The 27,395-nt window shown below is 35.1% G+C and overlaps 6 protein-coding genes across 7 annotated transcripts; 2 read left to right on the top strand and 4 right to left on the bottom strand.

Annotated features, from left to right (window-relative positions):
- Positions 1 to 4,036: 4,036 nt before the first annotated feature.
- On the bottom strand, positions 4,037 to 4,912 carry LOC129918098 (uncharacterized). Of its 2 annotated transcripts, none has more exons than XR_008772925.1 (2): positions 4,596 to 4,647; positions 4,037 to 4,473 (listed from the first exon to the last, which is right to left on the bottom strand). XR_008772925.1 is itself a non-coding variant. In XM_055998448.1 (2 exons), the coding sequence occupies exons 1-2, from the start codon at positions 4,749 to 4,751 to the stop codon at positions 4,172 to 4,174; spliced, it is 342 nt and encodes a 113-aa protein (XP_055854423.1). In that variant the 5' UTR covers positions 4,752 to 4,912; the 3' UTR covers positions 4,037 to 4,171. The 2 variants fall into 2 exon arrangements, 1 of the variants encoding a protein (XP_055854423.1); XM_055998448.1 differs by lacking the exon at positions 4,596 to 4,647 and adding an exon at positions 4,712 to 4,912.
- A 1,044-nt stretch (positions 4,913 to 5,956) lies between these two features.
- LOC129919620 (retinoblastoma-binding protein 5 homolog) lies at positions 5,957 to 9,679 on the top strand. The gene is made up of 7 exons (XM_056000563.1): positions 5,957 to 6,084; positions 6,150 to 6,370; positions 6,426 to 6,632; positions 6,690 to 6,871; positions 8,668 to 8,787; positions 8,847 to 9,469; positions 9,537 to 9,679. The coding sequence occupies exons 1-7, from the start codon at positions 6,066 to 6,068 to the stop codon at positions 9,620 to 9,622; spliced, it is 1,458 nt and encodes a 485-aa protein (XP_055856538.1). The 5' UTR covers positions 5,957 to 6,065; the 3' UTR covers positions 9,623 to 9,679.
- A 1,536-nt stretch (positions 9,680 to 11,215) lies between these two features.
- LOC129918613 (matrix-remodeling-associated protein 7) lies at positions 11,216 to 11,967 on the bottom strand. The gene is made up of 3 exons (XM_055999236.1): positions 11,725 to 11,967; positions 11,469 to 11,656; positions 11,216 to 11,411 (listed from the first exon to the last, which is right to left on the bottom strand). Exons 1-3 carry the CDS (start codon positions 11,830 to 11,832, stop codon positions 11,294 to 11,296), a joined length of 414 nt encoding a protein of 137 aa, XP_055855211.1. The 5' UTR covers positions 11,833 to 11,967; the 3' UTR covers positions 11,216 to 11,293.
- A 1,874-nt stretch (positions 11,968 to 13,841) lies between these two features.
- LOC129918623 (adenosine kinase) lies at positions 13,842 to 20,650 on the bottom strand. The gene is made up of 3 exons (XM_055999247.1): positions 20,399 to 20,650; positions 14,296 to 14,950; positions 13,842 to 14,238 (listed from the first exon to the last, which is right to left on the bottom strand). The coding sequence occupies exons 1-3, from the start codon at positions 20,410 to 20,412 to the stop codon at positions 13,873 to 13,875; spliced, it is 1,035 nt and encodes a 344-aa protein (XP_055855222.1). The 5' UTR covers positions 20,413 to 20,650; the 3' UTR covers positions 13,842 to 13,872.
- Positions 20,651 to 23,569: 2,919 nt separating this feature from the next.
- LOC129918889 (40S ribosomal protein S12) lies at positions 23,570 to 24,430 on the top strand. Its single transcript, XM_055999638.1, has 4 exons — positions 23,570 to 23,618; positions 23,715 to 23,757; positions 23,879 to 24,013; positions 24,080 to 24,430. The coding sequence occupies exons 2-4, from the start codon at positions 23,741 to 23,743 to the stop codon at positions 24,345 to 24,347; spliced, it is 420 nt and encodes a 139-aa protein (XP_055855613.1). The 5' UTR covers positions 23,570 to 23,618; positions 23,715 to 23,740; the 3' UTR covers positions 24,348 to 24,430.
- On the bottom strand, positions 24,360 to 27,367 carry LOC129918888 (zinc finger MYND domain-containing protein 10 homolog). Its single transcript, XM_055999637.1, has 5 exons — positions 26,824 to 27,367; positions 26,488 to 26,753; positions 26,282 to 26,433; positions 24,610 to 25,040; positions 24,360 to 24,557 (listed from the first exon to the last, which is right to left on the bottom strand). The coding sequence occupies exons 1-5, from the start codon at positions 27,270 to 27,272 to the stop codon at positions 24,470 to 24,472; spliced, it is 1,386 nt and encodes a 461-aa protein (XP_055855612.1). The 5' UTR covers positions 27,273 to 27,367; the 3' UTR covers positions 24,360 to 24,469.
- Between the last annotated feature and the right edge of the window lie 28 nt (positions 27,368 to 27,395).

Here is a 27,395-nt window from a genome sequence, read left to right on the forward strand (position 1 = left end):
AAGGCGAAGTCTGAATTAATTTTGTTGCTTGAATCGCAAAATTATTCATACATAGCGGATTCTTCTACGGCTAAAAGTGCATGGGATAGCCTTACGAATGCATTTGAAGATACTGGTCTCTGTAGGAAGGTGGATTTGCTGAAGCAACTGGTTCAATTAAGACTGAACGAGTGTGAATCCATGGAAGACTACGTGAACAAGATGGTGATGACTTCAATAAAGGTAAGGAAGGCAGGTTTGAATATAGACGACGAGATTGTGGCGTCGTTGATGTTGGCGGGGTTGCCAGAAGATTTCAAGCCACTAGTGATGGCTGTTGAAAATTCAACCAAGTTGTTAACTAGCGATGCTGTGAAGACTCTTCTACTACAGCAAGTCAAATACGATGCCAAGTCATCTGGAAATGCAATGTACGTCAAACCGAAGTTCAATTTCAAGAAAAACAAGTCACAATCAAAATTCAGGTGTCACAACTGTGGTGAAATCGGCCACTTCGCAAGGCAGTGTCAGAATAAGAAGAAATTTGGCAACACGTCAAACGATATTGCTATGTTTTCATCGTTTTTAGCAAAAAAAGAAGTCTCAGGAGATGCCTGGTACATAGATTCAGGGGCATCGGCACACATGACGAAATCGAAGTCATTGTTGAAGAATTTAAGACCATCAGAGCATAGAGAGATTGTTGTTGCAAATAATGCAAAATTGCCAGTGAACTGTGTGGGTGATGTTAGTTTGACTCTTGTGGATGGTATGAAAAAATCAAGTGCCACGATATATGATGTCCAATACGTTCCAAATTTATGCGCAAATCTGATTTCTGTTAGCCAATTAGTCAAAAATGGGAAAACAGTTCGATTTGAAAAGCAATGCTGTAAAATTTTCAATGAACATAATGAAATGATAGCATCGGCGTCGTTGGTTAACTGTATGTACCGATTAAATTGTATTGTACCTAAACCACTTTTAAATTATTCCATCGCATTGAGTGCTCAGAACGAAACTCAATTATGGCATCGTCGAATGGGGCATATCTGTGAAGACAATTTAATAAAATTGAAGACAGCGGTTCATGGTGTATCGTTTGATGCAAAGATGGATGAAAAGTGTGTTGTATGCATTAAAGGAAAGCAAACAAGAGAACCATTTAAGTCGATTGGTACCCGTGCGAATGCTCCTTTAGAGCTGGTCCATTCAGATGTTTGCGGACCGTTGCCAGTGAAATCCTGTTCTGGGAACAGATACTTTGTAACATTTGTGGATGACTTCTCCCGAAAACTATTTCTTTATCCACTGAAGCAAAAATCTGATGTTTTCGACACGTTTTTAACATTCAAAGCTCTGGTAGAAAACCAATGCGGAAGAAAAATTAAAGTTTTTCGGAGTGATAACGGCACGGAGTACTGCAATTCAAAGTTTGAACGATATTTGTCTGGATGTGGCATTCAACATCAAAAATCGGCCCCGTATACACCGCAACAGAATGGGGTTGCAGAGCGGATAAACCGAACCATTATAGAACGAGTGCGTTGCATGTTGTTTGATGCCAATCTTGATAAACGTTTTTGGGCTGAAGCGGCATCGACAGCAGCATATATATTGAATCGAGTTCCCTGCAGAGGTGAAAAAGAAAAGACTCCCGAAGAATTATGGTCGAACATAAAACCAGATTTGAAAATGTTGCGAGTGTTTGGATGTAAAGCGATGGTGCACATTCCAGGTGAAAAACGGAAGAAGCTTGATTCAAAATCAGCTGAATGTGTATTTTTTGGCTACAGTACCGAATCAAAAGCTTTTCGTTTGTACAATATGAAAACACAAAAGATTATTGTGAGTCGTGATGTTGTCTTCTTTGAGAATTGCCGAAATGAAAAATCAACTGATGAAAACCAAAATGTGAACAGCCCTTTTGTTTCGATTTTTGAAGAACATACTGAACATGATTCGAATTCTGAGACTGTTTCCCTGTCTGAACATCAAGAAGTAGAAACGGAGAGTAGTTCTTTTGAAACTGAAGCTCAAATTGTTGAAACCGAGAGTAGTTCTTACGAAACAGACGAAGGCGACGCCAATTCCATAAGCCCAGAGTCAACTAGCATTGAAGATGAAATACAAGCTGAATTGAATCCGGCCGAAAAAGATGAGGTTGTTTTGCGAAGATCCAATCGTGTGCGGAAGCCGAATCCAAGATATGAAACAGGTTTAAGTGCTATATTTGAAAATACTGATCCAGAGACTGTGGAAGATGCTTTGGCACGTCCTGACAGAGCTATGTGGCAAGAAGCAATGAATGTTGAATTTGAAGCTCTTCAGTCTAATAAAACATGGGATTTGATGGATCAGCCGAAAACGAAGCACCCCATTAAATGCAAGTGGATATTCAAAACGAAACGAGGAGTGGATGGTGAAATTTTAAGCTACAAGGCCCGTTTGGTAGTAAAAGGCTGTTCTCAAAAACAAGGCATTGACTATCAAGAAACTTTTTCGCCTGTAGCTAGATATTCATCGATTCGTTTTTTAATTGCTCTCGCATCGAAGTTCGATCTCGACATTCGTCAGATGGATGCTGTAACGGCATTTTTGAATGGGGACCTAAAAGAAGATATTTTCATGGAGCAGCCGACAAATTTCAGTGACGGGTCAAAAAAGGTATGTAAACTGAATAAATCTTTATATGGCTTAAAGCAATCGAGCCGCGTCTGGAACGAGAAGTTGAACGATGTTTTACTGAAGGCTGGTCTTAAGCGTTCCGAGGCTGATCAATGTATTTATTATTCCGTTTTTAACAATAATATGACTTTTGTTGCAGTCTATGTAGATGACGTTTTAATATTTTCTAACGATAAAATTCAAGAACAACTTTTAAGGGAAAGTTTAATGAAGAATTTCAAAATGAAGGACTTGGGCGAAGCTTCATCAGTGTTGGGAATTCGCATAGTTCGAAATAGGCAAGCTGGAACTATTTCAATTGATCAGTCCCAATATATATGCGAAATATTAAAACGATTTAGAATGTTTGATTGCAACCCAGTATCAACACCTTTGGATTTGAATCAAAAGATATCCCTGAAAATGTCTCCAACTACAGAAGAAGAAAAGCTAAAGATGTCTAAAGTACCTTACATGGAAGCTGTTGGGTCCTTGCTTTTCGCCGCTCAAACAACACGCCCAGATATAAGCTATGCTGTTAATTTGTTGAGCAGGTACAGCACCAACCCAGGGAAAGCACATTGGACAGCCATAAAGCGAGTCTTTCGGTACTTGAAAGGCACAATCAACAAAAACCTTACCTACCATAAAACAGCTACAGAGGTTCAAGGATTTTGCGATGCCGACTGGGCAAGTGACGTCGACCAGCGTAAGTCAACAACAGGCTACGTTTTTATGATGCAAGGAGCAGCAATTTCCTGGTCTTCAAAGCGACAACCGACAGTTGCACTTTCAACAACTGAGTCGGAATTTATGGCTATGGTTGCAGCTATACAAGAGTCAGTATGGCTCAAACGTTTAGAATCCGAATTGTTTCCAAATTGCTCTAAAGAAATGAATCTTTTTTGTGACAACAAAAGCGCAATTCAACTTGCTAAGAACAACCAATATTCAGCTAGAACCAAACATGTTGAAACAAAAACCAAATTCGTTCGTGAGAAAATTCAAGATGGAAATATCAACTTAACTTATATTTCAACTGCAGAAATGTTAGCCGACATTTTTACTAAAGCTTTGCCATCAACAAAACATACAGCAGATGTCAAGCGCTTGGGTTTATCTAAATAAATTTTAATATCATGTTAATTATTCATTCAGGGAAAGTGTTAATTTTATAGAATGAATTGTAAATAAACTCTAATAATTCACTTTGTTCAAAAACACTCTGCTTTTGTAAATCACATCTTCATTGTAAATTTGAATTTTATTGAAATTAAAACGTATAGATTTTTCTATCACTTTCTGTTCGAATATATCGAAGTACACGTGTTTCCTTTTAAATAAGTATTTTCCTTTCGAAAGATTTTCTCTAAGCTTTTCATCAGTTTTTATCATCTACATTTGCTGATTTGCAACGTGTTGTTTGTGCTTCTTTACTTGGTTGAATCTTTCGTGCGGTAGGACGCCGTAGGTTTGTATCAGTCTTACTTCTCTGAATGGAAGTTGTCGGCTGTTGTTTTGGTGGTTAATGTTTTGCGACTACAACTTTGGGTGGGTCATCTACCGTAGCCGCAGTTTCCTTTTTTTGCTTTGTTGAAGTTTTTGTAATTTCATTGAGCATTTCTTGGATTTCTTTGACTTCTCTATAACGGTCGTCAGCTGTGACGATGACAGTCGTTTCGTTTTCATTCACATCATCTCGATTGATTGAATTTGTTGTGGACGACGCTGCTGCTGTTGTTGTTGATGGATTGTAAACTTGTCTTGATATTTGGGTTTTCATCTTCCTGGGACTATGACTCCGTATTGTGCCAACAGTTGTTGTAGCTGAAGAAAAAAAAAAATACAATATTACCAAGAAAATTCAGAATAAAAAGTGAAATTATGTTTGATTTGTTTGATGTTGATTTTATAATGAAATGAAATGAAGAAAATAAAATATAGCTAACAAATGTTTGACAGATGAACTGATCCATAGATAAATAGCACAAGAGATGTATAACTCACATAAATAATTGAAACATAAATAAACACACAGCAAAGGACGCAGTCCCTTTCGCATTACCTGCCAGATCATAGGTTTTGACTTCGACGGAACCCCACATCTGAAAAGCCAATGCAACTGGTCGCTCTTCCAAAACAGTTCGAGATTTCCTCAAGTACAAACAACATTTTTAAGTAACTGACAAACATAGTAATACAATCAGGAGACAGAAGAATCTAGAGATTGTCATGGAAAAGAACAAACCACTAAAAATGCTTGATACATGTGCAGTAATTAAAAAATACGTAGCGATTATGAAAAACGCGTACCTAGCCTTGTACGTGTATATTTTTATGAAAGCAATTATTTTTTTAATTTGTTTTAATGAACCAAAATGTAGCTATTTCAATATTGTACTTGAAAAGGTAAAGTTATAACCACGTGGCGTCCCTTGACGTCCTTAAAAGAACAATCGAGAAGCTGAGTATCATGCCTTCTATAAACCTGTCCAGATGCTATATTTTGTACACCTGTAAAGCTTTATAAGAATAAAATTGTTATCATGATAAGAACCTTTATATGACCTCTGTCGTGGATTCCTATAGGATTAAATGCTTCTCGACATCGTTATAGTGTGCTTATAGATAATTTTCTCATCACACCTATAATCCCACTATAAGATACTCCTAAAAAGTTTTTTAGAAGTATAAATATCAGCGTTTACTGATAATTTTTTTACCGTGGGTAGTATACCAGCCTTATAGGTGCGAATAGCCCTTTAGACTTGAAACCCGTAAGCAAAAATGTTAGTTGGGCAGGCTTATGGGAATTTTATCTTGGCTTAAATTTAGCGCGAGCAGCGTACCAGACTTTAAGAACTGGAACTTCTAGTAGTACTGTGCCACCTCCCAAAGGAACAGCCCGACTAACAATTTTGCTTCTATAAAGCTTTAGAGATGCTATAGTTGCTTCTGAAAAGCTTTAAGCCAGAACTATAATTGTCGGATCGTCGGATGAAAACGGAGGGGAACAGCGCTCGCAACCGCACTCGACGGATGAAAACTTGTCGAAAATACAAAGAAAACAACAACAATTGACAGTAGCTTCCGACTCCATCCTCCAATTATGGTTGTTTGTAGGGTAGGGAGGGCTATTAATTTATTGAGTTGTTCTAAAAAAAAAACTCAAGTAGCAACACTTAGTATGCTGTGGAACCTATTTACATTGTTATCGATAACATAACACTCTTCAACCAAACCCAACTTCACCTTTATAAATCAAGAAAAAAAAATTTGTTTATATTTTTTGACATTTCTTCCTCAGCATTTTTGGTGAATTTTGTTTTCCGGTCACAATAATATTATTTTTTTATTTATTTATTATAAACAAAATATAGTTTATTCATTAAAATACAAGTACAAATAATTATGCAAGCATGAATCTTGAACTACTTGGTAAATATTTCATTTCAAAAAAATCCCTCCATCATAATTATAAACAAACATAACCATTTCTCCAGAATCGTTTGGACAAAATTATCCCGAAGAATTTGATGGTTCGCTGGATTGTATATCCTTGGCTGTAACTTGTTGTTTCAATAAATACGGAACTCTATTAGCTGTCGGTTGTAATGATGGTCGTATTGTTGTATGGGATTTTCTTACCCGAGGTATAGCAAAAATTATCTCGGCTCATGTTCATCCTGTTTGTAGTTTAAGTTGGACAAGAAGTGGACAAAAGGTAAGATTATAGATCCTTCTCTAAAGAGTGATTATATGTTATATTCAAATTAAAGCTTTTATCGGCCTCTACCGACAACAACGTATGCATTTGGGATGTCTTAACTGGAGAATGTGAACAAAAATATCGATTTCCTTCGCCAATTCTCAAAGTTCAATTCGATCCCAGAAATGATAATCGATTTCTAGTCTGTCCGATGAGATATGCTGCTGTTTTGGTTAAAATCAATGATACGCATATGTGCCTGCCAGTTGATCAAGATGTGAGTCAAGTATATTTTATCTAACAATCACAGTGTAATTGGTTTCATGATTTCCAGGGAGATTTAAATATTGTAGCTTCGTTTGATCGAAGAGGAAAATACATTTACACTGGCAATGCCAAGGGCAAGATCATTGTCTTAGATGTTGACACACTGGATATTGTGGCTAGTTTCCGGATCATTGTAGGAACTTCAAGTGCAACAGCTGTGAAAAGTATTGAGTTTGCCAGGCGGGGAGAGTAAGTTGAAACATTGATTGATTGATTGATATTTGGGGTATTAGAGTGTCATTTTTCCTCTTCGACCTAGTAGTAACCCAGGATTTTGAATTAGTATTAGTGCATTGCATCTACCCAGAATGTGATCTGGTGTTTCTTCTTTTACTAGGCCCAAAATGTTAAGGTACCTTCTTAACTTTCAGTGGCCCGTGAAGAGACCAGTTTTTTTCGTGTAAAGCCTAGTACGCAGCTGAAGCGAAACGAAATGTTCGTTAACGAAAAATCTTGAACGAAATTTAATTTGTTTTGTTTTTGCTTTAAAACTTATTTTCTGATACTTTTTCTTGAAATTTTTGTTTTTTACTTTTATTATTTTTACTTTGCTATATTACCCGATGGTATTTTTTTTGTTAATGTTAGCTGTTGACTTTGGAGACTTCAAAATTTTTCGTTTCACTTCAGGTGCGTCCTAGGTTTAAAACGTTAATTTGTCATCTAAACCAAAAATAAAATAAATCAGTGGGTTTTTGGGACCAATTGCATATTTTACTGTCTCTTAGAAAAAAAAACACCTTTCACCTTTCCCGGCTAAGCAGGATACTTGAGCCAAAAATCTGTTCGCACTCATTTGGTGTTTGGCAAAAATTCTTTAGGGTTAGTGTGTGCATAGGGTTTATGAGGCTTATCATAAAGCAGATAAATGTATCTTTACGAAGATGTATCTAACATTTGGCTGAGATGAATGGGGAAATTTTAATGAACAGTTCAACAAAAAGTGGCTCAGTCTCCCGCACTCCTCCTACATTTCTATCTATCAATGACACCCAAAATTTGCTGTGAACTCTTGCGTTCCTTTGGAAATATTTATCTACTGCTTAGTACTAAATGCAGCTTTGAACTACTTTTTCAATACAGCAAAAGTAGTTCAAAGTAGTTTTAAGTACTAAGCAGTAGAAAAAAGTTCATAAAAGAACGCAGCTAATGCTTGATAATTTTAGTTTCATTTAACCCTGATTTTTCAATCGTCAGTTAGACTATCAGAAGAATAAATGTCAATATAAAAAAAACTTTTATTCCTAGGAATAAGCTCTAACTGAGGCTTATCTGACAATTGAAAAATTAGCCTTTAGTGATATAACGTTATCCATGAAATGCATTTAAAGCCCAAAAGACGCAACATTAATCACCATCCTTTTTTTTAGTCTTTCTACTCTTTTAAAAAATCGCTTGTAGTTACAAGACTATCACAAATACAAAATTTGCAAATACTTTTATGAAACAGAAATATTCGCCGCACTCGTAAATTTTACTTGTAGCTACAAGTCTACGATACTTGTAGTTATTGTCTATTCAAATTCTTAATGAATGATAATTTACAAGCTACAAGTAAATTCACAAATAAATATTAGACTTGTAGTTTTATGAAATAGGGTCCTTGTCCTCTCGTCCCATTAAACGAGAACTTGCTCCCGTTTTTGCTAAAGAGCCCGCCTCCTTGTTCCCCTGGACACCAAAGTGTCCAGGTAGGTACCCAGTGGAGACTGGAGAGTGACTTTGTTTTTTTTTTTGGCAATTTCGTTAAGTTTTCCTATATACTCCAATACTAGGTTGGAGTTTATTTCGAAGGATTAAAATGCTTTTAGGGTAGCTTGATATATAGACATAATGACAATGTTTTTGCTTCAGTTTTTTAATTCGAGGTTTATATGTGCATATTTTGCAATAGCATTTACCTCAGCTTGAAAGATACGTGTGAAGTTGAAACATTAATAAAGTTTCCTTATAAAAAATATAAAATGTCTTGCAAATCATTTTAGTGCTTTTCTTATCAACACATCCGATCGTGTTATAAGAGTTTACGACTCTCGGGAGATAATCAATCAAGGAAGGGATGGAGAACCCGAACCAATTCAAAAACTTCAAGATTTAGTCAACAAGTAAGTTCCAATTACAGTATACGAAGTAATATATCCTAATTTTGAATATTTTAAAACAGAACCACCTGGAAAAAATGCTGTTTCTCTGGCGATGGAGAATATATCTGCGCCGGCAGTGCACGTCAGCATGCTTTGTACATTTGGGAGAAATCAATTGGTAATTTGGTGAAAATTCTTCACGGCACCAAAGGTGAACTCCTGCTAGATGTTGTTTGGCATCCAGTGCGACCAATAATCGCAAGTATCAGTTCGGGTTTAGTATCGATATGGGCACAAAATCAAGTTGAAAATTGGTCAGCCTTTGCACCAGATTTTAAAGAACTCGATGAAAATGTTGAATACGAAGAAAGAGAATCCGAATTCGACATCACCGACGAAGATAAATCAGTTGATCTGAGTGCAGAAGCAAAACAGGATGAAGAAACCGAAGTTGATGTTTGTAGGGTGGAGCCAGTTGCTGCATTTTGTAGTTCTGATGAAGAGTTCGATGATGAGAATGTTTTGCAATTTCTACCAATGGCTCCGGAAGTTGAAGATCCCGAAGATGGTTGGGCAGCACAAGAAAGTTGTGATCCAAATATTTCGAGAGAAAGTGAACCGATGGATGTTGATGATGATGTGCCGACAAAGAGACGCAAAATGAGTACCTATGATATAAGTTTACCAGATGCTCCAGTTGATGGTAAATTTTGTTTTTTAATTATCAAATTGAATTGAAGAATAAATTGTATGTTTTATTTGTATTTTAGAAACTCATCCTTTAATTGCGAGTAAAACCAACAAAGATAAACAATCGGCTGGTGGAAAAAAAAGTGCAGGCAGACCCAAAAAGTAAAAAAAAGTTTTCTTTTTTTGTCTTTTTGTAAAATATAAAGATTTTATATCACAACAAGATATTTTGATGTTTTGAAGTTGTTATTTTTATGTGCTGCATACCAATTGTGCAAAATAGCAGTTTGGCGTTACACTTAATGTGGAACAATGGTGGGTCAATCCAATTTTCAGAATGCAAGTCAGTAGGTCAAAGCTGAGTAATACGTTTGAAAAACATAATTAAGTTTTAAATGCTCAAGGAAGGACTTTAATTTACAGAATTTCCAACCACCTTGATTCGAGGCGAAAACTTCAAACATTAAACAGGAGGCTATTTGTAATAAATTATGTACTATATCAAGGATACAAAATTTCTTGGTATCATTACGGCAATAGCCACTTATAGACAGAAAGGATAAAGATTTTGAAGCATTAATTTTTTTGGACTCTCCATTCGATAATTCTGTCGATAGAGTTAAAGCTGTTCATCATATTTTAAGAAAACTATTTCGCGACAAGTAAGTTTGTTAGAGGTGTTAGAGGTTTCCTGCAACGGATTGGTTCTTCGCTCCATTCAAAGAATATAGTCCTCCGATTTTATCTGATCTCAAATGGAAATTTGGTTGCGTGAAGGTATGTATCGAATATCATGATAATTCAGTTCCCTCTATTCAAATCCCACTCGTTAAAATGGAATAAGCAGGTGTGTTGCGTTTAAGTAACACGAGGTAGCATTGAGTTTTAAAAGTATGTATTAAATTCCACGTGCTTAATAACATCTTACTGAACAATCCTGTCAAGATTTGAATTTAATTCAATTCATAGGTTGTCGCTCTAGTCCCACATCCGAGTAATTGGGAGATGAGTCTGGAAATATCATTGAAGACAGTTGCAACCAAAGGCGAAATGTTACTTCTATTTTCTTTTTTAAAATTGAACTATTTTACTTCATTTGAGAAATTTTAGTAGTCTTTGGCTTAGTTTTTTTTCTACAAAAAACTAGTTTGTCGAATATGGTGTTGCTGGTCTTTCTAGCTTTTTTGATTTTTTTTTTTTGGTTTTGCTCAGTGGATGTTAGTTTCACAAAAAAGGTTACATGTACAACTTAACGTAAATATTTTTGTTGTAATTTTTTGAAATTACACTTCTTTATCATTTATATATTTAAGACTTTATCCCTTATGACCATTGGCAAGTGGAATTAATGATTTTCTTTCGCTGAATCGTATAAATCTTTTAACATTCTTCAATTCATAAAAATACCCAAAGATCCTTTTTTTTTTGTTTGTTTTTTTTCTATGGAAAATATCATAAAACCTTTATAACCTTTCAGAAACACAAAAATTTTTTCTAATAATAATTTGACTAGATTATACAATTTTCTAAATTCATTCCATCTTTGCATTGTTGGGTGTTATTTATAAATACATAAATGCATAAAATCATTTTTTTTTTCAATTACATTCGTTTGCTTAAAGTATCTACTTTTTTTTTAAATGGAAGAATAAATATATCTATATAATATAATAACACACCACAGACTAGCTAAGTTTTTTTTTTTTTAAGAGAATTTTAGCAGTATACTATAAATAAGTAATACTCATATGAAACCATCAATATTTCAATTCTGCTTCTAATTATAAATCTAAAGTAAATAATTTTTGTATTTTATTGTCCTTGATTTTGATATGAATCAGCGATATAATCCCATTTGGGCTGATAATTCAGATTCGTCAATTTCTTTCATATTGAGTTCAGCTTCTTGTCGTTTGAGAAGCTCAAATATTGCAGAAAGTTGTTCACGTTCAACCCTTAACAATTGAAGAAACATTTAATTTTTATAGAAAACAATTAGTTTAAAAACATACCTCCTTTCTTCTTCTCGTTGATCATCGGTAAGAGAGCTCTCAAGCTCCTTTAAACGAGCCGACTTTAGTTTACTAACTAGCCCCTCCGAAAGTTCAATATCTGAATCAGATTCTGCTACATCCTTGCTTTCATTCATTGCCTCAGTTTGTTTTGAATCTTTATCTGTTGCATTTAATAATTTTTCATCCTAAAATTAACCTTGATTTTAGACGAGTGTTCAATTAACATAAATAAAAACAAAACAAAAAAACAGACCCCATAGTTTGTTAAATTTGCGCAATACAATGCAATTATCACAGCCAAAAATACTGTTGCCGTACTGAGAATGTAAACATTAGATAATCCTGCGAAAAACTCAATCATTCTTTGATGGTTTTATTTTGTTTGAATGTAAGTTAAATGCGATTATTTTATGTAATTTTTTTAAGCGAAAATCAATTAAAAACGAAAATTAGCAAATTAAAAACATTATTTTGCTTTGACGTTTGAAGTTTACTGATAAGAGATTCCACATAATGTGGATTGTAATTAAAACAATGATGCCACTTTACTTTTTTTTAAAGGTATTTATATAGGGTGACCCAATTGGAGTGCACTTAATTATTTTAATCGGTGATTGTTAAAACAAGATAGGTGAAAGTTATTTTTTTTTTAAGGACAGATAAGAACCCCTACATTTTCCAAAACTTAACCGAATTTTAGCTCCCATACAAATTATCAAAAAATCGGCTAATTTTGTTTCGATAAACTGTATGGAAGCTAAAATTTAGTTCGATCTGCGTACTCGACTATAACAATCACCGCATTCACTCACGAACACACAAACGGCCCTATTTTACTATTTCTATTCGATTCACGTGAATGTCTAAAATAAGAAGGGGTTAAAATGAAACTTAAGATAAGAATTTCTTAACAAACGAAAACAACGATTTGAAAGTTAGAGGGGTTTCAAAGCCAGTTCAAAGTAATAAAGGAAAGAAATCGTTCGATTCACTTGAATCGAATATCAGAATAGGGCAAAAAACGTACTGGGAATTACTTAATCTTTTTTCTCCCAGTAAAAATTGTTTGAGATAAATGTTTTCCAAAGGTTTGAAACAACTGATCATGCTTACAAAAGTCCTCTGAAACCTGTGTGATTGGTAGGTTTTTGTGAAAAATTTTTACTTTACATTAATAATATGTCTTTCGACATAATTTGGGAGGATGGTGAAAAAACATTTTCCCTGCAGCTTTATTTCAGAATAGGTCTGCGAGGGAAATGAGTTTAAATTTTCCTAATCTTAATTTAGCTTAGCTTAGGTAATGGGAGGTTATAATGATCAGGAACAAAATTCAAATTTATGTTTTTACTCGATTTAAAACACAAATTGAGGGTTTCATCCGAATTTTTTTTTTTGCTAAACTATGCCCCTGTCCTGTAACTTTATTTCCGATAAACATTTTTGAACGTCTATAAAATCCATTTTCTTCCATAAATAGATAAGGTAAAATTTCTTTTTAAATTCAGGGGTCGAATTACACATACGATTGCGATCATACGTTAACGTTTTGACTATTGCTGTCTCTATTTAATCAGTAGAAAAAGATAGAGACTAATAGCGTATATACGTTAACGTATGATCAAAATCGTATGCCGTAATTCGACCCCAGAATTTTTTTCCTGATCGCTATAACCGTATAAGCCAAGTTTTTTTTCTACAGTTCAGAAGTTACTTTTTTCATATAGCTATACTAGTATTTGTTTTGCTTTGCGAAAAAAATAAAAAAAAATGAGTCCCTACTGATTTTAGGGAAAAAAAAACCTTAAAAGTAAAGCAGTTTTAGAATTGTAATTCATACTAAGCTTTACTAGTTTATAACCTAATTTTAATCTACAAGTGTGTATAACCTTTTACAAGATTTACTACTCAACCTTGAGCAGCAGATTGTATGTCTCTTAACCAAAATAAATGACTTTAGCGACTTACATTCTTATCAGTTCTTACCAATCCACAACTTTCTCATCTAAAATATAGTGTTTCAGCACTTAAAAAAAAATTCAAATACTTCTATTAATTTCAAAACGATTTTAATCGGATTCGAGGTCCTATGGTTAGTTAACAAAAATAATTTTTGAAAATCGAAAATAATTCCAAGAAATACCAATACAAGCTTAAATGTTATATACAATTTAACAGGTTTTCTCCTTTACCATTTAAAAAAAATTATAATATATGCGTAAGTCATTCAATATTTAAAATTTGATACAATTTTTATTTTGAATGAAACAAAAGAAGTTACATTCAGGTGCTTTAGAAAGAGATTTTAGTGATTTGGATTTATCTGAGTGTCTACAAAACTTAACAACAATTAATTGATATAAATTCTTATTTACTTATTATTCTTTTTTTTGTTTTTGTTTTATTCCTCAAAAGTAGGTTTTCCCTCAAACGTGCATCCACTACGTTGTATAATTTGTCTTGCAGCCCAATTACCACAGCGAATACACACGCCTAAGGGTTTCTTTTGTACGTATTGCGACAGGAATCCACCAACAAAAGCATCACCAGCGCCATTAGTATCTACAACTTCTTCACGTTTTAACTTTTCCACAGGAAATTCTTCGATACTATCTTCTTGGATGAGAAGCACAGGATTTTGTCCTTGGGTAATTATAACTATACGTGGGCGGTTAGGATTTTCTTTAGGAAGATTGACCATTTTCTTGCCAATGTCTTTCATATCTTTTTCATCCCAGCTTTGTTGTTGAGCAAAACATTCTGCTTCCTATAAAATTCGAATACGTTTATAAATTTATTTGGAATCAACAAATTTCATATTTACCGCTTCATTTCCAAAAAGAATATCAACAAATGGAAGAGCAGCCATCATTGGCTCCTTGTAGAACTCCGACAGAAATGGAGCACTCAAGTTCATCATAAACATTCGATTGTGCTTATTGGCATGATGTGCCACTTCCATAATACTCGGTGGGCTAACAGTCAAAAAGAATCCAGATATATAATAATACTCGGCATTCTCGAGTAATTTCTTATTATCCGGTGTAGCCAAATGATCTTTTGTAAATAGATTGGCCGCTGCTAGATTTGCACACAACGAACGATGTGTGCCGGTTATAAGTACAGCACACGTACCAGTTGGAGCCTCTTGGGTATATTGATATTGCACATTGACGCCATCCGAACGGGCTTTGGTTTCTAGAATTTTAGAAAATTTATCATCACCCACACAGCCAAAGAAAACAGCAACATTGGGCTTCTCGAGTATCCATTGGGCTACTCGTAGAGAATTTTGAACAGAACCGCCGGCAATGTATTCGGCATTGTAACGCTCGACTAGCTCTTCGTATAAGGGCATGTGTTTGTCTTCGGCCAAAATTGCATTGTCCGGCTTGAGATCGTATTTTTGTAAGAATTTTTCATCAGCTACTGCTGATATATCAAGTAGAGGATTACCGCAACCCAAAAGTAGACCTTCTCTGAAATTGTAAAGAGGAAGAGTAGGTGTTTTTATTTATTTTTCGACTGCAGACTTTAAATTAAAAATGTGTTTACAATGATTTCACAATTATTATAAGGTTTTTGTAATATGAGGATCGTTAAATTTCTTAGAAAATCTCATAACTAATCCTAGCCTTCTGATAACAACGTACTTTTTGGTTGTCCTAGGATAAAATTAAAAAAAAAATTTAAGGTATAATAAAAATTATTTATTTAATCATAACACTTCATAGGGTTTAACAGACTTGGGGGTCATTTTTTATCTACGAACATCTCTCTTTTGGTGTATATATTGATTACATTCTATCAAGGGCTAATGCTATGTCCGGATTTTTGTTTAGAAACTCTCATGAATTTCGGGATCTCTATATCATTTAGAATTACATACATACATACTTTAATGTAATATTCGCGAGAGATGTAATAACGAACCATATTGAATGTCCGCCTTTTTTAGCCTTGTTCGGTATAAATGCACCTTCTAGAGTCTAAGACCTAGAAGCAACGCTTTTTTATATATTTCACGACATGCAACAAATTATGGCCAAAATGAGCCGATAACAAATGCTTGCGTTAAATTCAATCAATATGCAAATGTATTCGATTTTAATCAAAGCAGAAATAATTTCAAATCACTTATTATGTCAATGATAATCTAATGTTTGTAATTTTAATAAGTACTCATTCTGAAAAATCATATTTATTTGATCTCTGTAAAAGTAAAAAGTGAGCCTTAACTAAATCAGCATAGAATACATCTGTTTATTAATAAGATTTGTTAGTTTGACGAGACTTGTTGACATAAGTAAGAAATGATAAGTTATCAAAATCAGTGATTGAATGAGTGGAAAAGCTATGTTATCAGTCTTATCATAAATAATTGTGTCGTGACGACAAAGGTCGAAAAATGATGACTGCTCTCAAATCAAACTTTGGATTAGATTATCTGAAGTTCAATGAGTTTATAATTTTCAATCTTATCGAAATTAATAAGTAACTGGAAGCATGTAATTGGATAACTGATAAGACGGCCGACTCTTTGGTTTTGGACATTCTCCAATTTTTTTCACTGATAACTCTTTAAGTGGACTAAATTCCCTGTGCAGGGACGGGTTAGAATATTCCTGCAGCGCCTCCCCGCTTGTCGTAAAAGGCGACTAAAGGAGCAAATTTATCTAGGTCACAAACACCAAGGTGAACCTAGCGACACTTAACACCTGTAAACTTTCCCAAAAGTGTGCATGCCAGTCCCTGGGTTGGCACGACTGGAGATCACCGGTGCTGTTAAAGAGAGATCAAATACAAAACTGGAGTATGCACGCGTCGAAAAAACAACAACAACAACAACGTTTCGCAAGATTTTGTGAACTGAAGCATTATGGAAGTACTCGTCCAAAGAAATGACACTACCCCGCCAGGCACTACCATTACTAATGGTACTGATCCTGGACCGAGTAGCAATGCTCGGGTCAGAGCTAGACGGATTCCGGGGGCTAGCAAAGTAATGCCACAGATTATACAAAATCTGAGAGTTGCGAGTTGGAACGTTGGGAGTATGACAGGTCGAAGCTTCGAGCTGGAAGTGATGATGATAAGAAGGCGAGTAGACATCTTGTGTGTCCAAGAAACGAAATGGCGTAACACGGGAAATAGGGCCCGTTTCTTGGATACAAGGACAACAAATTACAAGATGTTCTACTATGGAACGGAAAAGGGTAAGAACGGAATCGGAATCATCCTTGCAAAAGACCTCTTAGGCAGCATATTGTCCATTTCGAAATTCAGTGACCGTTTGATGTACCTTAAATTGGTGATTAAAGGAAAGTTGTGGAATATTGTCACTGCATATGCTCCCCAAATTGGATGTGAGCAGGTGGAAAAAGATGCATTTTGGCTAGATTTTCACAACCTACTTAAGGACATCCCAAAGGAAGAGTTTTTGTTCGTGGGCGGAGATTTAAATGGACATGTCGGGAAAACAAACGAAGACTATGAAGATTGCCATGGAGGCCTCGGATACGGCATCAGGAACTCTCCTGGTGAAGACATCCTGAGCTCGTGCAAATCATATGGTCTTATCGTACTTAATACCATGTTCATCAAACAAAGCCGACACCTGGTCACTTACAGCAGTGGTGGAAATGAGACTCAGATTGATTACCATTTGGTATCTAGTTTCATGAAACCTCGGGTCAAGGATTGTAAAGTGATACTGGGAGAAGCGATCGCCCACCAACACCGTCTCCTACTGACAGAATTTTTTATGGAGACAGTGATCGACAACAAAAAGACAAAGACTTTTGGGAAGATCAAATGGTATAATCTGGATAAGGAAAAAGGCGAAGCTTTTATTTCGAATATGCAAAACTATCTGTATAACAACACCAATATATTTCGAAATGAAGAGAGTACAGCACAAAGTATGTGGGACCTCCTACAGCGAACTTGCATAGAAAAAGCCAAAACACTGTTAGGGGTTTCAAAAGGACACAACCAACAAGGCAAAGAAACATGGTGGTGGAATGATGAAGCTAAAGCAGTTGTAAGTAAAAAGAAAATGGCTTTCAAAGCTTGGTCGAAGTGCCCCTCTAATAATACAGAGCAAAAGTCACGCCTCGAAGTGGAATACAGAAACTGCAAGAAAGAAGCGAAGAAGATATGTGCCCAAATTCAAGCCAAGAATACGGAAGACCTGTATCGGGAGCTAGATGAAATTTCTTCCCCGACTGCTGGTGCTATTCAAGAGCTACGACAAAACGTGAATAAGGGCGCAACCATCTTCAAAATAGCCGCTCAAAGAAGAAGAAATGCTCAGGAGATCTGTTCGGCAAAGTTTATTAACAATGCTCAAGGCCAACTACTTGTGGAAAACGAAGAAATCCTCCACAGGTGGCGACAGTATTGTGACGAACTTCTAAATGAACAATTTCCAAGGCTACACTTTCCAATAGCTTCACCTAACTTAAGCGAAGTATCCGATGTCACAGTCGAAGAAGTTAGTGAGGCTGTAAAATACTCCAAAAAGGGAAAAGCTGTTGGGCCAGACGAAATACCCTCAGAGTTTTGGAAAAAGATGGGAGAAATCGGGTCTAGATGGCTCATGGTTCTTGTTTCCAAGCTTATACGAGGTGATCGAATGCCTAATCAATGGAGGGAAAGTTATCTTCTTCCAATATACAAAGGGAAGGGTGATACTCGAAGCTGTGATAATTACCGTTCGATTAAGCTGATGTCACACACCATGAAGATCGTTGAGCGAGTCTTGGGTAGCCGACTGCGAAAAATAATAAGGCTATCTGATGACCAGTGCGGGTTTGTTGCGGGTAAATCAACCACAGATGCAATCCAGAGTATCAGAATCATTATGGAAAAACATCGAGATTCCTTGGAGGATTTGCATGTGGTATTGGTTGATTTTGAAAAAGCATTCGATCGACAACCACGAGATCTGATATGGGTGGCCCTCAGACAACGAGGAGTTCCGGAAACCTATGTGCGGATAATTATGGACATGTATGATGGAGCAGTTACTAAAGTAAGATGTGCAGCTGGAGTCACCGAAGAATTCGAAATCACAGTAGGTGTACACCAGGGAAGCGTCTTGAGTCCTCTGCTCTTTATTACCGTTCTTGATTACCTGCTCCAAGGCAAAGTGACGGACCCAAAAGTGCATCAGTTATTCTTTGCTGACGATGGAGCCATCATAAGTGAAGACCCGATATCCCTGCAACGAGCACTTGATGTATGGGTGGATGTTCTAGAAGGTAGTGGGTACCGCATAAGCGCGAAAAAGACAGAATACCTATGCTGCCCATTTTCTGATCCACACAGGCCTATTCCTGACATTTATTTGAATGGTGTAGTGCTTCCCAAGTGTGAAAAGTTTAAATATCTGGGGTCTATGATAAATAACGAAGGTACTTGTGATGACGATATCAATCATCGCGTAAGCGTAGGGTGGATGAAGTGGCGGGAAAATTCTGCTATCTTCTGTGATCGAAAAATGCCCCCTAAGCTGAAAGGAAGGCTCTACACCGCAGTTGTGCGTCCAGCACTCACATACGGTTCACAATGTTGGACAATGTACAAAAAGTATGAGAGTAAGTTAACGGCAGCTGAGATGAAGATGCTTCGCATGACAGCAGGAGTAACAAAGCTTGATAGAATTAGAAGTACGAAGATCCGAGGAAGCCTTCATGTTAAAAATACCATCTCCCAAAAAATTGAACACGACCGACTCAGTTGGTATTGCCATGTTCAAAGGAGAGATCCTGAGAACCCCGTCAAAAAAGCAATATCATATAACGTTCCAACACGAAATAAAAAGAAAGGTAGGCCTAAAAACTCCTGGTACAAGCAAATGCAAAAACACCAGCATTCAGTTGGCCTCAGAAACGGAACAATACAAAACCGGGAGGCTTGCCGCCGATTTCTGAGGTCAACCCGGCGAACCCCACAGGCGGATCACTAGTGTGAAGCAGTAACGTGGGAAGGTTATGATCCCCTCGACATCGAGATCATAACAGCGCCGAGAAAAAAGGAAGAAGAAGAACTCTTTAAGTGGACTAGAGAAGGATTAGAACAACCGGCGTCATTGCGCGTATATAGCTTACTTCCGTAGCTTCCCTTCAAAAAGTTTAACAAACTTTTCTTAAATTTAATCCCTCGTTCCCATAGTTAACAAGAAAAGACAGTTAATTTCACACGTCCTCAAACGTTAATAACTTAAAGGTAACAGCAAATGCTTCCCACTTCCTTGAAAGGCCTTCAATAAGACACGAGCATAAAAATATACGAACAAAAAAACTATAAAGAACCAAAATAAACCAAGAATTTCAAGTTTAAATAGAAGCAAACAAAAAGATAAATTGAACCCGCAAATTGCATTCATATAAACAACACTCTGCTGGTAAACGGAGTTCATACGTAAGTAAATTTAGCATGCAAACGAATGCTAAATGAATGCCCACGCTTTGGCGGTACACAGAAAAACACAATAAAGCAAACCAAAAGGAGAAAAACTCATAAAAGTAAACGAGGTAATCAAGCAATGCCTTGGACTAAGAAATTAGAGAGAAAGTCTGTTATCAATTAGAGATGGGTACCTTCCGAAAAATTTAAATAAGACAATTATTTATGATTGTTAAATCTTGAATACACGTTTTAATAGAATAGTTTAGGTATGAATGGCATGATGATAGTCTAAACTATAGACGTCAAGAGATCAGAGAGCAAAAGACACAAGTTAAAACTAGAAAAAAAAAAACAACACTACCGCAATAATTCTAAAGAATTTGAAACAACAAACAACTTGATGATGTTATCTCATAAAATATGAACTATCTGTTATCTCATTGACTTTAGGTTTGTATTGAATAAGTATCGAATATTTTAGAAAATGTTTTTTTTTCTTTCTTTTGTGTTACCTTAAATCTTCCATTATGTAAATTCTTTAGAAACCACAAATGTGTACACAAAAAAACACGATATTTTATTTGTAGGGGGCCGGAAATTTAGAATTTAAAGTTATATTCTATTTTTAAGCTAAGAGAAAGATTGTTTTCGGAGTGGAAAATTATAATTTTGTTAGCAAAAACAAATTTTTAACACATCTCTTCTCGTAGTCGACCGAGCATGCTGTGCTGTCGCTGCTAGAGGCGGGTTGACAGCTGTACAAAAAAAAAAGACAGAAAAATGACACATGACAGTTCGATCAGTTCGATGAAAAATATTTAACGTTCGTTGAGTTTGAAAGAAGAAAACGAAACCGGAAATGGATTTTTGACGGAAATATAAGGGTGAGTGGTAGGTAAAAGGTAGAAACTGTTTATTTCTAAAAACATCTTAGACCATGTTTAGATTGAGTCAAATTAATTTCATTAAGGTTTTTTCATTTTCAATTCATTTTATGCAAAAGTTGTTACAAATTTCAATCTAATAAATTATTGGAAAACTTAACCCCCCGATTCTTGCCCTCAGTTACAACTTGTGAGAGTCACAAAATGAATTTATTCTTCGTTAATGCTGGATTTACATTACGTCTGCATTTCCAGAACTGCATTGAAAGGGGACACCAGTATTTAAGAACCATCACACATGTTGGATAAAGAGAGTAGATAAAAATGCAGAGATCTTCACTTTACTTTTCTGCATGCAGACGTATGTAAATCCAGCATAAGTTGTTGTGAGTTGTGAGATCACAACTTTGAGAATTTTTGTGACTGCCGCAAGTTGTGACTGTGAGGGATAATTGCGTTGTAAACGTGTTAAAACGTGGATCAACAACTATTAGGTCAGCACTGATCCTTGGCTAAGCTTATTTTCAAATCCTTGATCCATGGTTAAACTCTGTTTCAAACAAAAAAAGTTTTTTGTGTGGAAAAAATACCAATTATTCTCAGGGCCAGTTGTACATATTTTCATCTTTTGAAAACAATGGTAAACCTGAGGTTTAGCACTGGTTCAAGTTTCGTGTAATGTTAAAACAGCAAAATCCATGCTTGAACCAAAGTAGAACTGCAGTTAATCCACCAAAATCGTCAAATTAAATTCATGGAGCCCCAGCCTAACGGCCATATTATTCACCAGTTTAAAAAATACATCTGGATGTAAACAATGTCAAAAATAAATCCAATTCCATAATATTCACTGCTTAAATCCAATCTTAAATCCAATTTTTTAAATCCAATCTCACTAAATCCAAACAAATTTATGGCGTTTTCGATTGGCTCTCCGGAAGCGTCCGGAATCATTCAGAAGCCTTCTGAAAGTGTTTTATTCCCCGAGTTTGACAGGCAGAACGCTTCTCAGAATAAAAATTCTCTTCTTGATTTCAAAACAGAATTCAAATCAGAATTCACTCAAATGTCAAAATAAAAACACTCAATCAGTATTTTTTTGTTTTTCATTCAACAATTAATTAGGGGTATTCACGATCTGGTGCAACAGGTCTAGTAAAAGTGTAAAATTTTATTTTTTTACAATAGATCGTGAACGCACCTCTTCTTATCTATAGTAAATATTGAATGGAATCCATGATATGAATTATATCAGCTTCACCCTTTTTTTTTACGGAGTTGTCTTTCCACCGATGCTTCTTCTTTTTTTTTTCAATTTTTTTATAATTTCATTCTTTGTTGTGTTCGGGTTAATTTGTTTTCACAAATTACATCAAAAGAAACAAAATAAAAAAGAATAAGAATAAAAAAGAACTGTTCATCATGGGTGACACACGACGGTGAGCTGCCATCTGTCAAAAAAAATTTACACCATTGTATTTTTATTTTGCAATAGGGTTAGGGTATAGCAAAAGTGCAAGACCATTGTAAAATTTCAATCCATATATTTTGTTGTTGTAGTGTTGCAAGATTTTACACTTTTGCACTTTTGCAATGATACAAGACCAGTTGCATCGGATCGTGAATACCCCTATTGTTTTCTGAAATTTAAATTAATTACAAATCAAAAATGGATACACTAATGGATAAATTACCATTTTCTTCGAATAATAATTCATAATTTTCCAATTAACACCATATTTGACAATTGAAATTTCAGACAAATAAAAAAAAATAGAATTGAGTGGAACCGATTTGACCTGTTCCATTCGATTTCAGAATGAGTCAATTCTTGAGTGAAACCAATCGAAAACGACATTAAACTGCTCTCTGAAGGTCTGTTTAACTTTGTAAATCCAGATGTAAAATTAATTTTCACGGTGTTCAGTTGTTTTGTCAAGTATTTTGTAAAGGAAAAATAAAGTTAACTGCAAATTATACAAAGTTTATTGAATAATCACATAATTTTTTTTGAGTGAATAATATGAACAAAAAATTAAATCCTTGGATTTATGAAATTCAAATTTAGGGGTTGGATTCAAAATTAACTTAACTCCAAACTAAATCCAGAGTGAATAATATGGCCGTAAAGGTCAGTTGTAGAAACATGGTTCAGGTTAAGCTTCAAAAAGAGTGTATATGTACTCGTGTATATGCGATTAAAGTTATATTTCTCATTTAAAGAAATTGACTCAGTAGGTTGACACTATAAAATAAAAAACATGTTTTAGAATTATTAGCACTAGATGTTGCAACTCACAGTACACATAATAAGGTAATATTTTACGAACGTTGTCAAAATTTGATCGTGAAATTTGTCAAAATTTGAGACCTTTTCAATTTTTTCGCTCTTATTTTGACAACGTTCGGAAGATATTCCCTTATTATATGTACTGTGTTATACTACTCAATCCCTTTGAAATTTGTGTTCTGTCAAAAAATTAATTTTCATACATCGCCAAAGAAGCATAACCTCAAAAATATCAGATTAAATTACCTAAGCGTGATTTGCGTACTAAGGTTTTGAATAACCACCAAGTTTACTATATGATCGATCAAGTTGACTCTCTTTTGTGTTGAAATTTCTGAAAAAATGGATGCTTGTTTCTTTCCATTAAAATTTTAACACAAAAAAAAATGTGCTTGGGGCCTTAAAAAAATTGCAAGCACTGAATGCATCCAATTCGATATAATCCACAAATCCTAAACCGAACGCACTCAAATTTAACGAAAGTTTTTTTTTGTTTTCGTGTGGCTCTTGGTAGATTGGCAGCACCGCCTCTTCTCTTTCTTTCCGGTTGTCAAAAAGGTACGAATAGAATGAATTTTCTAAAACCTTAAAAAAATAATTCGAATTTTTCTAATGCATCCTTAATTTAAATATTGAAAAACATTTCTATTTCAGTTATAAGACGACATAAATAGCTAAAAATGGCCGACGTTGATGTGTAAGTTTAATAATAAAGTGTATATATTTTGTGAAAGTAAACATAACCCATTTTAGTAGTATAGTGGAATAAATACTTACGATTGTAATTAATATTTGTGCATATTTCTAATTAATTACAGAGATGTTCCCTCAGCTGCCCCAGTTATTGGAGGTGCCATGGATATCAACACAGCCTTGCAAGAGGTTTTGAAGAAATCCTTGATTGCCGATGGATTGGTTCATGGAATTCACCAAGCCTGCAAATCTCTTGACAAGTAAGTTTTATCAAAAAATGTAAACTATAGAGAAGTTGTGTTAAACAAACTCTTGTCTTATTACAGACGTCAAGCTGTTCTTGCTATCTTGGCCGAATCATTCGAAGAACCCTTGTACAAGAAATTGATCACAGCCTTGTGTCATGAACATCAAATTCCATTGATCCGCGTCGATTCACACAAGAAACTCGGCGAATGGTCTGGTCTGTGCAAGATCGACAAAGAAGGCAAACCACGTAAGGTTTGCGGTTGCTCTGTCGTTGTCATCAAGGACTTCGGTGAGGAAACCCCTGCTCTTGATGTTGTCAAGGAGCACCTCAGACAAAACAGTTAAACTACATTCTACTGAGGTTAAGAGCATTTTTTTTTAATAAAAAGAACTAAGAAAACAAAACTTATGTGAAGATGTGAAATTGATAGTGTTTTTGTAGTGCCGGTTATTTCTTTAACATATCCTCAATCAGCTGTTTCTGTAGTTTTTGTTGTTGTTTCTAAAGTGATGCATTTCTTCTTGTGGGATGGCCAGTCATCCAATTGGCATTGTCTAAGAATTGTTAAGTTTAAAATGAGTGGAAAAAGAACATCAACAATCTTACCTAGAGCAGTAAAATATGGTTTTACATTTGGAACATTTCTTCTCGGCTTGTTTTTTACAGATGCGGCATTTCTTTTCATCGTTTATTTTTCCAACAGACGATAAACTTTCTTCATTGGCTTCCATCTCAGCTAATAGGTCAGTATTGTAAGCGGAATTTAATCTTTGAGCTAACGAATAAATCTTTTCTTTGGAAGTAGTTAGAAAAGTATCGGATTGGTTTTGGGCAATAACATGGTAACCACCATTTTGTTTAGCTTCTTTTATAAGATTTTCTTTTATTTCGGGTAATTCTTCTAATATTAGATTTGATTTTTTCTTTGATGATTGGTGGTTATTGCCACCTCCCATAGAAAGTGTACATAGAAAATGTTTTAGTTCAATTAGTGGTGGTAGTTGATCCAAGAGGGTATCATGCAAAAGTCCTTGACACTGTAATTTACAAAGAAGTTGTAATTTTCTTAATTTGATAGGAAAGGTCTCAATGCATTTTTAAGTCTAGTGGCAGTTTTGCAGCTAGAATTTTTAAAACTGGGAACGCTCGTTATATTGAATGAAATTCAAACAATCAAAATTATTGAGGATTAAGGGATATGATATTTTCAAACATTAATTTTTTAAAAGTTCGGGTGATTATAAATGTTGGACGATGTTTACCGACTAATTCATGCAGCGCGTGTTATTTTGATGAAAGATTTTTTAGTCAATTCACAAGAGTAGACTAGACAAATTTTATGAATTTGGAATAGCTTCGATCTGATTTTGCTGGCCTTAAGATAGCGAGAAGTTCCAGAAACCTATATGCGGATAATTGTGGACATGTATGATGGAGCGGTAACTAAATTTTTGATGCGGTGGAGTCAACAAAGTCTTGATAGGTGTACAATAGGGAAACGTCTTGAGTCCTCTGGTCTTTATTACAGTACTTGAAGGCAAATTGATGGACCCAAAAGTACATCAGTTATTTTTCCCAGACGATGGAGTCATCGTAAGTGAAGATCCGACATACATTTAACAAACGTTTGACGTATGGTTGGATTTTCTGGAAGGAAGTGGGCTCCGCATAAGCGCCAAAAAGACCGAAAATTTATAATGCCGATTCTCTGATTAACATAGGCACATTCCTGATATTTTTTTTTAATAAAGTAGTACTGCTCAAGTGTGAAGAATTTAAATTTCTGAAGACTATCATAAATAGCGAAGCTACGTAGAGAATCACCATTTGCGTTTCCATCTTAGGCAGAAGGGAAATATTGCCAGTGAAATTTTTTTCACTGGCACTGGTTTTTTGGGTACATTTGACGTCAAATTACATCACCGTTAAGTTATTTTTTTTGCAAAACTTTTTATGTAATCTCGAAACGCCGTATTAAAACGTCTTTAAGTCTTTAGTATATGAAAATTTTGAGACAAAATTATTTCTAACGTTTTCCCAAAAAGAACTTATCAGAACGTTGCGTTTTCATTTACGCATTGGTAACGCGCTCCATATAACAGGAGGGGGTTATGAGTTTTTGTTAAATACACCGCGGCGGTGAAACGGCGCATGGACTTCGTAATCTCACCGAATTACCGCTAATGTTACTGAAGTGTTCAATATATTTATTTTGAATTTTTTGTATTGATATCGAGTGCTTACGAGTCAAAACTGAAAAAAAAATTTAAACACCTACCTGTCCCAATCTTTTTTGCCTTGAGTCATTCATTTCATATGTTTCCATAAGACTAGGATTGCATAAAATTTGTCTCAAGCAAAACCAAGTCTGAGCTTCGTGTTTAACAACTTTTGTCACGTCTTCCCCAGTTACCGTTGTCCATTTGTCCTCTTGGAAAGTTAAATTATTGAATTATTTTTTATTTAGTTTCTGTTTTAACTTACCAATGAATTTTTGTATACCCTTTGAAGTCTTTCGATACCATGGACAAAAACTAAGTAAATCAGCCAGTAACCATGGAATGTCGTGTGTTGTTACCATGCGTCTTGTAGCACTACACGGTAACGCATCCATATTATCGGCTAGATAATTCAAAATCGAAATGCATCTCATCCCGATTTTGTATAACATATCTCTCTTCTGACGATCCATTTCGGTGAGTATTGATTCATCTACATCGATGTTGGTTTCATTCTCATGATAACCCATACTATTTAAAAAAAAAAGCAAATTATTTTGTAAAACTGCTTAGGAAATACATTAGGAAAATAAAAAAATACCTAACTAAACCAATAAGCTGAGCAATAGCTTGTGCGCAGTAATCTACCAAATCCACAGATGATTCCTTCAAAGATGCACATCCATTTTGATGAAAAAGTGCCGTCTCCAAAAGAGAAATCACTGAACCTTCATGAAAGAAAACTGTATAGATCAAAAATGTTGCCTCTGGATTTGGATCTATCTCCAAAATTTGAGGAAGAATTTTTGTCTTCCACAAGAGAATGCAATAAGCTTCATGAATCAATATTTTCAACTTTTCACGGAGAATCAAGTGTTCCTTAACAGATTCTTCTCGATGAGTTGCAGCTTCGAGAATCGCCTGTTGGCTTAGTTTTATAATCATTTCATGACTTTCAAGCCATTTGTCATTTCCAACTTCGTGCAATTGATATGGACGGATATTTTCTATGAAATAAACCAATTCTTCGGGATATACAACGTCCGACATTTTTAAAAGAAAATAATATACTGTTGAGAGGAGTTCAATAAAATTCAATAAAGACAGAAAAAAGAAAATGGATTTCAAATTCAAACAAGGTTCACCTAGTTTCCATGGAAATAAACAAAAAAG

The sequence above is a fragment of the Episyrphus balteatus genome, chromosome 4, assembly GCF_945859705.1.
Source record: "Episyrphus balteatus chromosome 4, idEpiBalt1.1, whole genome shotgun sequence".
Classification (NCBI taxonomy): domain Eukaryota; kingdom Metazoa; phylum Arthropoda; class Insecta; order Diptera; family Syrphidae; genus Episyrphus; species Episyrphus balteatus.

What these genes read in the sequence shown, in the direction of transcription:
- LOC129918098 (XM_055998448.1), bottom strand. Translation starts at nt 4,751, where the DNA reads ATGTGGGGTTCCGTCGAAGTCAAAACCTATGATCTGGCAG. An exon ending in CAAAACCTATGATCTGGCAG is followed by an intron (nt 4,474 to 4,711) that starts GTAATGCGAAAG and finishes TTTTTTCTTCAG; the next exon opens with CTACAACAACTGTTGGCACA.
- LOC129919620 (XM_056000563.1), top strand. An exon ending in GCCTGCCAGTTGATCAAGAT is followed by an intron (nt 6,633 to 6,689) that starts GTGAGTCAAGTA and finishes CATGATTTCCAG; the next exon opens with GGAGATTTAAATATTGTAGC. An exon ending in ACCAGATGCTCCAGTTGATG is followed by an intron (nt 9,470 to 9,536) that starts GTAAATTTTGTT and finishes TTTGTATTTTAG; the next exon opens with AAACTCATCCTTTAATTGCG.
- LOC129918613 (XM_055999236.1), bottom strand. Translation starts at nt 11,832, where the DNA reads ATGATTGAGTTTTTCGCAGGATTATCTAATGTTTACATTCTCAGTACG. An exon ending in CAAATTTAACAAACTATGGG is followed by an intron (nt 11,657 to 11,724) that starts GTCTGTTTTTTT and finishes GGTTAATTTTAG; the next exon opens with GATGAAAAATTATTAAATGC. An exon ending in CAACGAGAAGAAGAAAGGAG is followed by an intron (nt 11,412 to 11,468) that starts GTATGTTTTTAA and finishes TCAATTGTTAAG; the next exon opens with GGTTGAACGTGAACAACTTT.
- LOC129918623 (XM_055999247.1), bottom strand. An exon ending in TTCTTTTTGGAAATGAAGCG is followed by an intron (nt 14,239 to 14,295) that starts GTAAATATGAAA and finishes CGAATTTTATAG; the next exon opens with GAAGCAGAATGTTTTGCTCA.
- LOC129918889 (XM_055999638.1), top strand. An exon ending in GCCTGCAAATCTCTTGACAA is followed by an intron (nt 24,014 to 24,079) that starts GTAAGTTTTATC and finishes GTCTTATTACAG; the next exon opens with ACGTCAAGCTGTTCTTGCTA.
- LOC129918888 (XM_055999637.1), bottom strand. Translation starts at nt 27,272, where the DNA reads ATGTCGGACGTTGTATATCCCGAAGAATTGGTTTATTTCATAGAAAAT. An exon ending in GGCAAAAAAGATTGGGACAG is followed by an intron (nt 25,041 to 26,281) that starts GTAGGTGTTTAA and finishes TGTAAATTACAG; the next exon opens with TGTCAAGGACTTTTGCATGA. An exon ending in ACCATATTTTACTGCTCTAG is followed by an intron (nt 24,558 to 24,609) that starts GTAAGATTGTTG and finishes AACAATTCTTAG; the next exon opens with ACAATGCCAATTGGATGACT.